The sequence below is a fragment of the Coregonus lavaretus genome (assembly GCF_964263955.1).
Source record: "Coregonus lavaretus genome assembly, contig: HAP1_SCAFFOLD_1566, whole genome shotgun sequence".
Classification (NCBI taxonomy): domain Eukaryota; kingdom Metazoa; phylum Chordata; class Actinopteri; order Salmoniformes; family Salmonidae; genus Coregonus; species Coregonus lavaretus.
The window spans coordinates 30,575-48,877 of record NW_028156638.1 but is presented as its reverse complement, the minus strand read 5'-3'; the positions used below and the strand labels follow the sequence as shown (position 1 = coordinate 48,877).

Genomic DNA, 18,303 nt, shown 5'->3' with positions numbered 1-18,303 from the left:
CCTACACCCTAACCCCTACACCCTAACCCCTACACCCTAACCCTTAGACCCTAACCCCTACACCCTAACCCTTACACCCTAACCCTTAGACCCTACACCTTACACCCTACCCCCTACACCCTAACCCCTACACCCTAACCCCTACACCCTAACCCCTACACCCTAACCCCTACACCCTAACCCCTACACCCTAACCCTTACACCCTAACCCCTAGACCCTAACCCCTACACCCTAACCCCTACACCCTAACCCTTACACCCTAACCCTTAGACCCTAACCCCTACACCCTAACCCCTACACCCTAACCCCTACACCCTAACCCCTACACCCTAACCCTTAGGCCCTAACCCCTACACCCTAACCCCTACCCCCTACACCCTAACCCTTAGACCCTAACCCCTACCCCTACACCCTAACCCTTAGACCCTAACCCCTACACCCTAACCCCTACACCCTAACCCTTAGACCCTAACCCCTACACCCTAACCCCTACACCCTAACCCCTACACCCTAACCCCTACACCCTAACCCTTAGACCCTAACCCCTACACCCTAACCCTTACACCCTAACCCTTAGACCCTACACCTTACACCCTACCCCCTACACCCTAACCCCTACACCCTAACCCCTACACCCTACACCCTAACCCCTACACCCTAACCCCTACACCCTAACCCCTACACCCTAACCCTTACACCCTAACCCCTAGACCCTAACCCCTACACCCTACACCCTAACCCTTACACCCTAACCCCTACACCCTAACCCTTAGACCCTAATCCTTAGACCCTAACCCCTACCCCTTAGACCCTAACCCCTACACCCTACCCCCTACACCCTAACCCCTACACCCTAACCCCTACACCCTAACCCCTACACCCTAACCCTTAGACCCTAACCCCTACACCCTAACCCCTACACCCTAACCCCTAAACCCTACCCCCTACACCCTAACCCTTAGACCCTAACCCCTACACCCTAACCCCTACACCCTAACCCCTACACCCTACCCCTTAGGTCCTAACCCCTACACCCTAACCCCTACACCCTACACCCTAACCCTTAGACCCTAACCCCTACCCCTACACCCTAACCCTTAGACCCTAACCCCTACACCCTAACCCTTAGACCCTAACCCCTACACCATAACCCTTAGACCCTAACCCCTACACCCTAACCCCTACACCCTAACCCTTAGACCCTAACCCTTAGACCCTAAACCCTACCCCTTACACCCTAACCCTTAGACCCTAACCCCTACACCCTAACCCCTACACCCTAACCCTTAGACCCTAACCCCTACACACTAACCCTTAGACCCTAACCCCTACACCCTAACCCCTACACCCTAACCCTTAGACCCTAACCCCTACACCCTAACCCCTACACCCTAACCCCTACACCCTAACCCTTAGACCCTTACACCCTAACCCCTACACCCTAACCCTTAGACCCTAATCCTTAGACCCTAACCCCTACCCCCTACACCCTACACCCTAACCCCTACACCCTAACCCTTAGACCCTAACCCCTAACCCCTACACCCTACCCCTTAGACCCTAACCCCTACACCCTAACCCCTACACCCTACCCCCTACACCCTACCCCCTACACCCTAATCCTTAGACCCTAACCCCTACACCCTAACCCCTACACCCTAACCCTTAGACCCTAACCCCTACACCCTAACCCCTACACCCTAACCCTTAGACCCTAACCCCTACACCCTAACCCCTTACACCCTAACCCCTACACCCTAACCCCTACCCCCTACACCCTAACCCTTAGACCCTAACCCCTACCCCTACACCCTAACCCCTACACCCTAACCCCTACACCCTAACCCCTACACCCTAACCCCTACACCCTAACCCTTAGACCCTAACCCCTACACCCTAACCCCTACACCCTAACCCCTACACCCTAACCCCTACACCCTAACCCTTAGACCCTAACCCCTACACCCTAACCCTTACACCCTAACCCTTAGACCCTACACCTTACACCCTACCCCCTACACCCTAACCCCTACACCCTAACCCCTACACCCTACACCCTAACCCCTACACCCTAACCCCTACACCCTAACCCCTACACCCTAACCCTTACACCCTAACCCCTAGACCCTAACCCCTACACCCTAACCCCTACACCCTAACCCTTACACCCTAACCCCTACACCCTAACCCTTAGACCCTAATCCTTAGACCCTAACCCCTACCCCTTAGACCCTAACCCCTACACCCTACCCCCTACACCCTAACCCCTACACCCTAACCCTTAGACCCTAACCCCTACACCCTAACCCCTACACCCTAACCCTTACACCCTAACCCTTAGACCCTAACCCCTACACCCTAACCCTTAGACCCTAACCCCTACACCCTAACCCTTAGACCCTAACCCTTAGACCCTAACCCCTACACCCTAACCCCTACACCCTAACCCTTAGACCCTAACCCCTACACCCTAACCCCTACACCCTAACCCTTAGACCCTAATCCCTACACCCTAACGCTTAGACCCTAACCCCTACACCCTAACCCCTACACCCTAACCCTTAGACCCTAACCCCTACACCAATGCTGTTGAATCCATGACAGGACTGTGGAGAATTAGGCCTGTGTGTGTGTTTTTATATTTGTAACAGTGTGTGTGTGTGTGTGTGTGTGTGTGTGTGTATTTGTAACTGTATATGTGTGTGTGTATACAGTGCCTTCAGAAAGTATTCAGACCCCTTGACTTTTTCCACATTGTTACATTACAGCCTTATTCTAAAATGGATTAAATCGTTTTTTTCCTCATCGATCTACACACAATACCCCAAAATGACAAAGCAAAAATAGCTTTTTAGAAATTTTTACAAATGTATAAAAAATGGAAATATTACATTTCATAAGTATTCAGACCCTTTACTCAGTACTTTGTTGAAGCACCTTTGGCAGCGATTACAGCCTCGAGTCTTCTTGGGTATGACGCTACAAGCTTGGCACACCTGTATTTGGGGAGTTTCTCCCATTCTTCTCTGCAGATCCTCTCAAGCTCTGTCAGGTTGGATGGGGAGCGTCGCTGCACAGCTATTTTCAGGTCTCTCCAGAGATGTTTGATGGGGTTCAAGTCCGGGCTCTGGCCGGGCCACTCAAAGATATTCAGAGACTTGTCCTGAAGCCACTCCTGCGTTGTCTTGGCTGTGTGTTTAGGGTCGTTGTCCTGTTGAAAGGTGAACATTCACTCCAGTCTGAGGTCCTGAGCGCTCTGGAGCAGGTTTTCATCAAGGATCTCTCTGTACTTTGCTCCGTTCATCTTTCCCTCGATCCTGACAAGTCTCCCAGTCTCTGCCGCTGAAAAACATCCCCACAGCATGATGCTGCCACCACCATGCTTCACCGTAGGGATGGTGCCAGGTTTCCTCCAGACGTGATGCTTGGCATTCAGGCAAAGAGTTCAATCTTGGTTTCATCAGACCAGAGAATCTTGTTTCTCATTTGCATTTGCATTCTCATGGTCTGAGAGTCCTTTAAGTGCCTTTTGGCAAACTCCAAGCGGGGTGTCATGTGCCTTTTACTGAGGAGTGGCTTCCGTCTGGCCACTCTACCATAAAGGCCTGATTGGTGGAGTGCTGCTGAGATGGTTGTCCTTCTGGAATGTTCTCCCATCTCCACAGAGGAACTCTGGAGCTCTGTCAGAGTGACCATCGGGTTCTTGGTCACCTCCCTGACCGAGGCCCTTCTCAGTTTGGCCGGGCGGCCAGCTCTAGGAAGAGTCTTGGTGATTCCAAACTTCTTCCATTTAAGAATGATGGAGGCCACTGTGTTCTTGGGGAACTTCAATGCTGCAGAGTTTTTTTTGGTACCCTTCCCCAGATCTGTGCTTCGACACAATCCTGTCTTGGAGCTCTACGGACAATTCCTTCGACCTCATGGCTTGGTTTTTGCTCTGACATGCACTGTCAACTGTGGGACCTTACATAGACAGGTGTGTACCTTTCCAAATCATGTCCAATCAATTGAATTTACCACAGGTGGACTCCAATCAAGTTGTAGAAACATCTCAAGGATGATCAATGGAAACAGGATGCACCTGAGCTCAATTTCGAGTCTCATAGCAAAGGGTCTGAATACTTATGTAAATAAGGTATTTGTTTATTTTTAATAAATTAGCAAAAATGTCTAAAAACCTGTTTTTGCTTTGTCATTATGAGATATAGTGTGTAGATGGATTAAATAATTGTTTTCCTCATCAATTTTAGAATAATTAATATGAATAAGGCTGTAATGTAACAAAATGTGGAAAAAGTGAAGGGGTCTGAATACTTTCCGAATGCACTGTATTTGTTACCATATGTGTGTGTTTAAATGTGTAACCGTATGTCTCCAGGTTGAAGCCTGTGTGTAACCGTGTGTCTCCAGGTTGAAGCCTGTGTGTAACCGTGTGTCTCCAGGTTGAAGCCTGTGTGTCTCCAGGTTGAAGCCTGTGTGTAACTGTGTGTCTCCAGGTTGAAGCCTGTGTGTAACTGTGTGTCTCCAGGTTGAAGCCTGTGTGTCTCCAGGTTGAAGCCTGTGTGTAACTGTGTGTCTCCAGGTTGAAGCCTGTGTGTAACCGTGTGTCTCCAGGTTGAAGCCTGTGTGTAACCGTGTGTCTCCAGGTTGAAGCCTGTGTGTAACCGTGTGTCTCCAGGTTGAAGCCTGTGTGTAACCGTGTGTCTCCAGGTTGAAGCCTGTGTGTCTCCAGGTTGAAGCCTGTGTGTAACTGTGTGTCTCCAGGTTGAAGCCTGTGTGTAACCGTGTGTCTCCAGGTTGAAGCCTGTGTGTCTCCAGGTTGAAGCCTGTGTGTAACCGTGTGTCTCCAGGTTGAAGCCTGTGTGTAACCGTGTGTCTCCAGGTTGAAGCCAATGCGTAGGGACGTGTCCTCTTCATCTGTGATCTACAGACCTCTGGGAACACTGAAACGCACCAGACAGGAGCAGCACACCCACGGTGAGACTCTCTCTCTCCTGACCACAGCCAGTTCTTCTTACATACAACTAACCCTTATCACTTCACACTATCCTTTTACTGCTTTGTGATTGGCTCTGTGTTGTGTCTGTCAGATGTGGACTGTGCTGATTGGCTGTTTGAGGGGGCGGACCTGGCCCCTGTGAGGAAGAGGGTGATGATGCAGGAGGCCACACCCACAACTCTTCCTAACCCTCTGGACGAACCACTACCTCTACCCCTCCCTCTGGACGAACCACTACCTCTACCCCTAACACACACACCTCTCACCACAGGAGAATACATGGACTGTACTGAATCTAATGAGGAAGAGGAGAGTGACTTGGAGGAAGAAGAGAGAGAACAGGAGAGAGACTTGGAGGAAGAAGAGAGAGAACAGGAGAGAGACTTGGAGGAAGAAGAGAGAGGTGGGGACGAGGGGTGTGTATCTAATTCTGGCCCCTCTCCTCCTCGCTGGGAGGAGTTTTTCACCACAGAGACTCTGACGGACAGCCAGAACAGCCAACCACACTCCTGCTCTCACACAAGCCCCTCCCACTCCACACTCACAGGCTCTCAGACACCAGAGCTGTTTGTTGATGACTCCGCCCAAATCCCCTTGCCGTCCATTCCCATCTCAGCTGGGCGAGGCCTGAGCCAGGCTGACAGCATGCTCATCCAATCAGAAGACTGGTGTCAGGGAGATGTATTGACCAATCTGGAGGCTGGGGGGGAGGAGTGTGGCAGTCAAACTCACCAATCGGAGTCTCAGGTGTCATCGGACTTTGACATTCCGTCTACGCCGGATTCACAAACACCTGGACCGGACGACCTGAGCGCTCTGTACAGGAGACTGGCCGCTGGAGAGGAAGTGGTCATCAGGACAGGAAGTCCGTCCCTCTGACCCCGTCTAACTCTGTGTATATAGACACCACAGGGAAGAGGAAGCTACACATCCCACTCACTAGTTTCTTCTGATTGATATACAGTCAATGAGCTGAGCGGACCAAACCCAGCTGCTAATGCATTGGTGCTGATGGGAGAGCCTCCATCTATAGCAGACCTGAACTGACTAATGTTGAATGGCCTGAGTGGCCCATCTTCATTTAGCCTCCATCCTTGTATCTGTGCCATTTTAGAGTGTCTGACATTGAGGCTCTCCTTTTTATAGTAGTCAATTTTGTGTTAAAGTGTAAAGCTAATATTGGGGATTTAGCGCCATCTGCAGTGCTGGAGTCCTGAACCAAATCATTCATGGCCACTTGGACAGCTGTGATATACAGTAGCTTAGTCATTTCCAAACCATAGCACCCAATGAAGACAATGCTCTGATCATTGGCTGATCGCTCGCATCCAGGTGACTACTTTAAAATGGTGAAAGCCCTCAATGTCCAGGTTATAGATACAGCTAGTTTGAGTCAGTGGTTTTTCAATGGATGATTGTCAAGAACCCACGTCTTCCTTTTTACGCATGAAGCTCACTGGAAAATAGTTGACTTGAAGTTGATAAATGCATATATACACGATTTCATGTGGCGCTGTAGCATTCTTCTACACACACACACACACCTTACCTATGCCCTACTTTACTATATACACCTTACCCATGCCCTACTATACTATACACACCTTACCCATGCCCTACTTTACTATACACACCTTACCCATGCCCTACTATACACACCTTACCCATGCCCTACTTTACTATACACACCTTACCCATGCCGTACTTTACTATATACACCTTACCCATGCCCTACTATACACACCTTACCCATGCCCTACTATACTATACACACCTTACCCATGCCCTACTTTACTATACACACCTTACCCATGCCCTACTATACTATACACACCTTACCCATGCCCTACTTTACTATATACACACCTTACCCATGCCGTACTTTACTATATACACACACCTTACCCATGCCCTACTATACTATACACACCTTACCCATGCCCTACTTTACTATATACACACCTTACCCATGCCGTACTTTACTATATACACACACCTTACCCATGCCCTACTATACTATACACACCTTACCCATGCCCTACTATACTATACACACCTTACCCATGCCCTACTATACTATACACACCTTACCCATGCCCTACTTTACTATACACACCTTACCCATGCCCTACTTTACTATACACACCTTACCCATGCCCTACTTTACTATACACACCTTACCCATGCCCTACTATACTATACACACCTTACCCATGCCCTACTATACTATACACACCTTACCCATGCCCTACTATACTATATACACACCTTACCCATGCCCTACTATACTATATACACCTTACCCATGCCCTACTATACTATACACACCTTACCCATGCCCTACTATACTATATACACCTTACCCATGCCCTACTATACTATACACACCTTACCCATGCCCTACTATACTATACACACCTTACCCATGCCCTACTTTACTATACACACCTTACCCATGCCCTACTTTACTATACACACCTTACCCATGCCCTACTTTACTATATACACACCTTACCCATGCCCTACTTTACTATACACACCTTACCCATGCCCTACTTTACTATACACACCTTACCCATGCCCTACTATACTATACACACCTTACCCATGCCCTACTTTACTATACACACCTTACCCATGCCCTACTTTACTATACACACCTTACCCATGCCCTACTTTACTATATACACACCTTACCCATGCCCTACTTTACTATACACACCTTACCCATGCCCTACTTTACTATACACACCTTACCCATGCCCTACTTTACTATACACACCTTACCCATGCCCTACTATACTATATACACCTTACCCATGCCCTACTTTACTATACACACCTTACCCATGCCCTACTTTACTATACACACCTTACCCATGCCCTACTTTACTATACACACCTTACCCATGCCCTACTATACTATATACACACCTTACCCATGCCCTACTATACTATACACACCTTACCCATGCCCTACTATACTATACACACCTTACCCATGCCCTACTTTACTATATATACACACCTTACCCATGCCCTACTATACTATACACACCTTACCCATGCCCTACTTTACTATACACACCTTACCCATGCCCTACTATACTATACACACCTTACCCATGCCCTACTTTACTATACACACCTTACCCATGCTCTACTATACTATACACACCTTACCCATGCCCTACTATACTATATACACCTTACCCATGCCCTACTTTACTATACACACCTTACCCATGCCCTACTTTACTATACACACCTTACCCATAACCTACTATACTATACACACCTTACCCATGCCCTACTTTACTATACACACCTTACCCATGCCCTACTTTACTATACACACCTTACCCATGCCCTACTATACTATATACACACCTTACCCATGCCCTACTTTACTATACACACCTTACCCATGCCCTACTATACTATACACACCTTACCCATGCCCTACTATACTATACACACCTTACCTATGCCCTACTATACTATACACACCTTACCCATGCCCTACTTTACTATACACACCTTACCCATGCCCTACTATACTATACACACCTTACCCATGCCCTACTATACTATATACACCTTACCCATGCCCTACTATACTATATATATACACCTTACCCATGCCCTACTTTACTATATACACACCTTACCCATGCCCTACTATACTATACACACCTTACCCATGCCCTACTATACTATACACACCTTACCCATGCCCTACTTTACTATACACACCTTACCCATGCCCTACTTTACTATACACACCTTACCCATGCCCTACTTTACTATATACACACCTTACCCATGCCCTACTTTACTATATACACACCTTACCCATGCCCTACTTTACTATACACACCTTACCCATGCCCTACTTTACTATACACACCTTACCCATGCCCTACTTTACTATACACACCTTACCCATGCCCTACTTTACTATACACACCTTACCCATGCCCTACTTTACTATATACACCTTACCCATGCCCTACTTTACTATATACACCTTACCCATGCCCTACTATACTATATACACACACCTTACCCATGCCCTACTTTACTATACACACCTTACCCATGCCCTACTTTACTATATACACCTTACCCATGCCCTACTTTACTATATACACCTTACCCATGCCCTACTTTACTATATACACCTTACCCATGCCCTACTTTACTATATACACCTTACCCATGCCCTACTATACTATACACACCTTACCCATGCCCTACTATACTATACACACCTTACCCATGCCCTACTTTACTATATACACACCTTACCCATGCCCTACTTTACTATACACACACCTTACCCATGCCCTACTTTACTATACACACCTTACCCATGCCCTACTTTACTATACACACCTTACCCATGCCCTACTATACTATACACACCTTACCCATGCCCTACTTTACTATACACCCCTTACCCATGCCCTACTATACTATACACACCTTACCCATGCCCTACTTTACTATATACACACCTTACCCATGCCCTACTATACTATACACACCTTACCCATGCCCTACTTTACTATACACACCTTACCCATGCCCTACTTTACTATACACACCTTACCCATGCCCTACTTTACTATATACACACCTTACCCATGCCCTACTATACTATATACACCTTACCCATGCCCTACTATACTATATACACACCTTACCCATGCCCTACTTTACTATACACACCTTACCCATGCCCTACTATACTATACACACCTTACCCATGCCCTACTTTACTATACACACCTTACCCATGCCCTACTTTACTATATACACCTTACCCATGCCCTACTATACTATATACACACCTTACCCATGCCCTACTATACTATACACACCTTACCCATGCCCTACTATACTATACACACCTTACCCATGCCCTACTATACTATATACACCTTACCCATGCCCTACTTTCCTATACACACCTTACCCATGCCCTACTATACTATATACACACCTTACCCATGCCCTACTATACTATACACACCTTACCCATGCCCTACTATACTATACACACCTTACCCATGCCCTACTATACTATACACACCTTACCCATGCCCTACTATACTATACACACACCTTACCCATGCCCTACTATACTATACACACACCTTACCCATGCCCTACTTTACTATATACACACACCTTACCCATGCCCTACTTTACTATACACACCTTACCCATGCCCTACTATACTATATACACACCTTACCCATGCCCTACTATACTATATACACCTTACCCATGCCCTACTTTCCTATACACACCTTACCCATGCCCTACTATACTATATACACACCTTACCCATGCCCTACTATACTATACACACCTTACCCATGCCCTACTATACTATACACACCTTACCCATGCCCTACTATACTATATACACACCTTACCCATGCCCTACTATACTATACACACCTTACCCATGCCCTACTATACTATACACACCTTACCCATGCCCTACTATACACACCTTACCCATGCCCTACTATACTATACACACCTTACCCATGCCCTACTTTACTATACACACCTTACCCATGCCCTACTATACTATACACACCTTACCCATGCCCTACTTTACTATACACACCTTACCCATGCCCTACTATACTATACACACCTTACCCATGCCCTACTATACTATACACACCTTACCCATGCCCTACTTTACTATATACACACCTTACCCATGCCCTACTTTACTATACACACACCTTACCCATGCCCTACTTTACTATACACACCTTACCCATGCCCTACTTTACTATACACACCTTACCCATGCCCTACTTTACTATACACACCTTACCCATGCCCTACTTTACTATACACACCTTACCCATGCCCTACTTTACTATACACACCTTACCCATGCCCTACTTTACTATACACACCTTACCCATGCCCTACTATACTATATATACACACCTTACCCATGCCCTACTATACTATACACACCTTACCCATGCCCTACTATACTATACACACCTTACCCATGCCCTACTATACTATACACACCTTACCCATGCCCTACTTTACTATATACACACACCTTACCCATGCCCTACTTTACTATATACACACCTTACCCATGCCCTACTATACTATATACACACACCTTACCCATGCCCTACTTTACTATATACACACCTTACCCATGCCCTACTTTACTATACACACCTTACCCATGCCCTACTTTCCTATACACACCTTACCCATGCCCTACTTTACTATACACACCTTACCCATGCCCTACTATACTATACACACCTTACCCATGCCCTACTATACTATACACACCTTACCCATGCCCTACTTTACTATATACACACCTTACCCATGCCCTACTTTACTATACACACACCTTACCCATGCCCTACTTTACTATACACACCTTACCCATGCCCTACTTTACTATACACCTTACCCATGCCCTACTTTACTATACACACCTTACCCATGCCCTACTATACTATATATACACACCTTACCCATGCCCTACTATACTATACACACCTTACCCATGCCCTACTATACTATATACACACACCTTACCCATGCCCTACTTTACTATATACACACCTTACCCATGCCCTACTATACTATACACACCTTACCCATGCCCTACTATACTATATACACCTTACCCATGCCCTACTTTACTATATACACACCTTACCCATGCCCTACTATACTATATACACACCTTACCCATGCCCTACTATACTATACACACCTTACCCATGCCCTACTTTACTATATACACACACCTTACCCATGCCCTACTTTACTATACACACCTTACCCATGCCCTACTATACTATATACACACCTTACCCATGCCCTACTATACTATACACACCTTACCCATGCCCTACTTCACTATATACACACCTTACCCATGCCCTACTATACTATATACACACCTTACCCATGCCCTACTTTACTATATACACACCTTACCCATGCCCTACTATACTATACACACCTTACCCATGCCCTACTATACTATATACACACCTTACCCATGCCCTACTTTACTATACACATCTTACCCATGCCCTACTATACTATATACACCTTACCCATGCCCTACTTTACTATATACACACCTTACCCATGCCCTACTATACTATATACACACCTTACCCATGCCCTACTATACTATACACACCTTACCCATGCCCTACTTTACTATACACACACCTTACCCATGCCCTACTTTACTATACACACCTTACCCATGCCCTACTTTACTATACACACCTTACCCATGCCCTACTTTCCTATACACACCTTACCCATGCCCTACTTTACTACACACACCTTACCCATGCCCTACTTTACTATACACACCTTACCCATGCCCTACTTTACTATACACACCTTACCCATGCCCTACTTTCCTATACACACCTTACCCATGCCCTACTATACTATACACACCTTACCCATGCCCTACTTTTCTATACACACCTTACCCATGCCCTACTATACTATACACACCTTACCCATGCCCTACTATACTATACACACCTTACCCATGCCCTACTATACTATACACACCTTACCCATGCCCTACTATACTATACACACCTTACCCATGCCCTACTATACTATACACACCTTACCCATGCCCTACTTTACTATACACACCTTACCCATGCCCTACTATACACACCTTACCCATGCCCTACTATACTATATATACACACCTTACCCATGCCCTACTTTACTATATACACACCTTACCCATGCCCTACTTTACTATACACACCTTACCCATGCCCTACTATACACACCTTACCCATGCCCTACTATACTATATATACACACCTTACCCATGCCCTACTTTACTATATACACACCTTACCCATGCCCTACTTTACTATACACATCTTACCCATGCCCTACTTTACTATACACACCTTACCCATGCCCTACTTTACTATACACACCTTACCCATGCCCTACTTTACTATACACACCTTACCCATGCCCTACTATACTATACACACCTTACCCATGCCCTACTATACTATACACACACCTTACCCATGCCCTACTATACTATACACACACCTTACCCATGCCCTACTATACTATATACACCTTACCCATGCCCTACTTTACTATATACACACCTTACCCATGCCCTACTTTACTATATACACACCTTACCCATGCCCTACTATACTATACACACACCTTACCCATGCCCTACTTTACTATACACACCTTACCCATGCCCTACTATACTATACACACCTTACCCATGCCCTACTATACTATACACACACCTTACCCATGCCCTACTATACTATATACACCTTACCCATGCCCTACTTTACTATATACACACCTTACCCATGCCCTACTTTACTATATACACACCTTACCCATGCCCTACTATACTATATACACACCTTACCCATGCCCTACTATACTATATACACACACCTTACCCATGCCCTACTATACTATACACACCTTACCCATGCCCTACTTTCCTATACACACCTTACCCATGCCCTACTATACTATACACACCTTACCCATGCCCTACTTTTCTATACACACCTTACCCATGCCCTACTATACTATACACACCTTACCCATGCCCTACTATACTATACACACCTTACCCATGCCCTACTATACTATACACACCTTACCCATGCCCTACTATACTATACACACCTTACCCATGCCCTACTATACTATACACACCTTACCCATGCCCTACTTTACTATACACACCTTACCCATGCCCTACTATACACACCTTACCCATGCCCTACTATACTATATATACACACCTTACCCATGCCCTACTTTACTATATACACACCTTACCCATGCCCTACTTTACTATACACACCTTACCCATGCCCTACTATACACACCTTACCCATGCCCTACTATACTATATATACACACCTTACCCATGCCCTACTTTACTATATACACACCTTACCCATGCCCTACTTTACTATACACATCTTACCCATGCCCTACTTTACTATACACACCTTACCCATGCCCTACTTTACTATACACACCTTACCCATGCCCTACTTTACTATACACACCTTACCCATGCCCTACTATACTATACACACCTTACCCATGCCCTACTATACTATACACACACCTTACCCATGCCCTACTATACTATATATACACACCTTACCCATGCCCTACTTTACTATATACACACCTTACCCATGCCCTACTTTACTATACACATCTTACCCATGCCCTACTTTACTATACACACCTTACCCATGCCCTACTTTACTATACACACCTTACCCATGCCCTACTTTACTATACACACCTTACCCATGCCCTACTATACTATACACACCTTACCCATGCCCTACTTTACTATACACACACCTTACCCATGCCCTACTTTACTATACACACCTTACCCATGCCCTACTTTACTATACACACCTTACCCATGCCCTACTTTCCTACACACACCTTACCCATGCCCTACTATACTATACACACCTTACCCATGCCCTACTTTTCTATACACACCTTACCCATGCCCTACTATACTATACACACCTTACCCATGCCCTACTATACTATACACACCTTACCCATGCCCTACTATACTATACACACCTTACCCATGCCCTACTATACTATACACACCTTACCCATGCCCTACTATACTATACACACCTTACCCATGCCCTACTTTACTATACACACCTTACCCATGCCCTACTATACACACCTTACCCATGCCCTACTATACTATATATACACACCTTACCCATGCCCTACTTTACTATATACACACCTTACCCATGCCCTACTTTACTATACACACCTTACCCATGCCCTACTATACACACCTTACCCATGCCCTACTATACTATATATACACACCTTACCCATGCCCTACTTTACTATATACACACCTTACCCATGCCCTACTTTACTATACACATCTTACCCATGCCCTACTTTACTATACACACCTTACCCATGCCCTACTTTACTATACACACCTTACCCATGCCCTACTTTACTATACACACCTTACCCATGCCCTACTATACTATACACACCTTACCCATGCCCTACTATACTATACACACACCTTACCCATGCCCTACTATACTATACACACACCTTACCCATGCCCTACTATACTATATACACCTTACCCATGCCCTACTTTACTATATACACACCTTACCCATGCCCTACTTTACTATATACACACCTTACCCATGCCCTACTATACTATACACACACCTTACCCATGCCCTACTATACTATACACACCTTACCCAGGCCCTACTTTACTATACACACCTTACCCATGCCCTACTATACTATACACACCTTACCCATGCCCTACTATACTATACACACACCTTACCCATGCCCTACTATACTATACACACACCTTACCCATGCCCTACTATACTATACACACCTTACCCATGCCCTACTTTACTATACACACCTTACCCATGCCCTACTATACTATACACACCTTACCCATGCCCTACTATACTATACACACACCTTACCCATGCCCTACTATACTATATACACCTTACCCATGCCCTACTTTACTATATACACACCTTACCCATGCCCTACTTTACTATATACACACACCTTACCCATGCCCTACTTTACTATACACACCTTACCCATGCCCTACTTTCCTATATACACCTTACCCATGCCCTACTATACTATACACACCTTACCCATGCCCTACTATACTATATACACACCTTACCCATGCCCTACTTTACTATACACACCTTACCCATGCCCTACTATACTATATACACACCTTACCCATGCCCTACTATACTATACACACCTTACCCATGCCCTACTTTACTATATACACCTTACCCATGCCCTACTTTACTATACACACCTTACCCATGCCCTACTATACTATATACACACCTTACCCATGCCCTACTTTACTATACACACCTTACCCATGCCCTACTTTACTATATACACCTTACCCATGCCCTACTATACTATACACACCTTACCCAGGCCCTACTTTACTATACACACCTTACCCATGCCCTACTATACTATACACACCTTACCCATGCCCTACTTTCCTATACACACCTTACCCATGCCCTACTTTACTATACACACCTTACCCATGCCCTACTATACACACCTTACCCATGCCCTACTTTACTATATATACACACCTTACCCATGCCCTACTTTACTATACACACACCTTACCCATGCCCTGCTATACTATACACACCTTACCCATGCCCTACTTTACTATATACACCTTACCCATGCCCTACTATACTATACACACCTTACCCATGCCCTACTATACTATACACACCTTACCCATGCCCTACTTTACTATACACACCTTACCCATGCCCTACTTTCCTATACACACCTTACCCATGCCCTACTATACTATACACACCTTACCCATGCCCTACTATACTATACACACCTTACCCATGCCCTACTTTACTATACACACCTTACCCATGCCCTACTTTACTATACACACCTTACCCATGCCCTACTTTACTATATACACACCTTACCCATGCCCTACTATACTATACACACCTTACCCATGCCCTACTTTACTATATATACACACCTTACCCATGCCCTACTTTACTATACACACACCTTACCCATGCCCTGCTATACTATACACACCTTACCCATGCCCTACTTTACTATATACACCTTACCCATGCCCTACTATACTATACACACCTTACCCATGCCCTACTATACTATACACACCTTACCCATGCCCTACTTTACTATACACACCTTACCCATGCCCTACTATACTATACACACCTTACCCATGCCCTACTTTCCTATACACACCTTACCCATGCCCTACTATACTATACACACCTTACCCATGCCCTACTATACTATACACACCTTACCCATGCCCTACTTTACTATACACACCTTACCCATGCCCTACTTTACTATACACACCTTACCCATGCCCTACTTTACTATATACACACCTTACCCATGCCCTACTATACTATACACACCTTACCCATGCCCTACTTTACTATACACACCTTACCCATGCCCTACTTTACTATATACACCTTACCCATGCCCTACTATACTATACACACCTTACCCATGCCCTACTTTCCTATACACACCTTACCCATGCCCTACTTTACTATACACACCTTACCCATGCCCTACTTTACTATACACACCTTACCCATGCCCTACTTTACTATATACACACCTTACCCATGCCCTACTATACTATACACACCTTACCCATGCCCTACTTTACTATACACACCTTACCCATGCCCTACTTTACTATATACACCTTACCCATGCCCTACTATACTATACACACCTTACCCATGCCCTACTTTCCTATACACACCTTACCCATGCCCTACTTTACTATACACCCCTTACCCATGCCCTACTTTACTATATATACACACCTTACCCATGCCCTACTATACTATATATACACACCTTACCCATGCCCTACTATACTATACACACCTTACCCATGCCCTACTATACTATACACACCTTACCCATGCCCTACTATACTATACACACCTTACCCATGCCCTACTATACACACCTTACCCATGCCCTACTATACTATATACACACCTTACCCATGCCCTACTTTACTATACACACCTTACCCATGCCCTACTTTACTATATACACACCTTACCCATGCCCTACTTTACTATATACACACCTTACCCATGCCCTACTTTACTATACACACCTTACCCATGTCCTACTTTACTATATACACACCTTACCCATGCCCTACTTTACTATATACACACCTTACCCATGCCCTACTATACTATATATACACACCTTACCCATGCCCTACTATACTATATACACACCTTACCCATGCCCTACTATACTATACACACCTTACCCATGCCCTACTATACTATATATACACCTTACCAATGCCCTACTTTCCTATATACACACCTTACCCATGCCCTACTATACTATATACACACCTTACCCATGCCCTACTATACTATACACACCTAACCCATGCCCTACTTTACTATACACACCTTACCCATGCCCTACTATACTATACACACCTTACCCATGCCCTACTATACTATACACACCTTACCCATGCCCTACTTTACTATATACACCTTACCCATGCCCTACTTTACTATAC

General features: G+C 45.3%; 1 protein-coding gene across 1 annotated transcript in view; it reads left to right on the top strand.

Moving 5' to 3' along the window:
- LOC311126129 (protein artemis-like) overlaps nt 1-6,499 on the top strand; it is a gene marked incomplete at its 5' end in the record, with an annotated part of 28,451 nt that extends 21,952 nt beyond the window's left edge. Inside the window, 2 exons of the mRNA XM_084200144.1 lie at nt 4,884-4,978; nt 5,092-6,499. Coding sequence (XP_084056270.1) covers nt 4,884-4,978; nt 5,092-5,879 — 883 coding nt within the window. The 3' untranslated portion in view covers nt 5,880-6,499. The remainder of the gene's footprint in view (nt 1-4,883; nt 4,979-5,091) is intronic.
- Between the last annotated feature and the right edge of the window lie 11,804 nt (nt 6,500-18,303).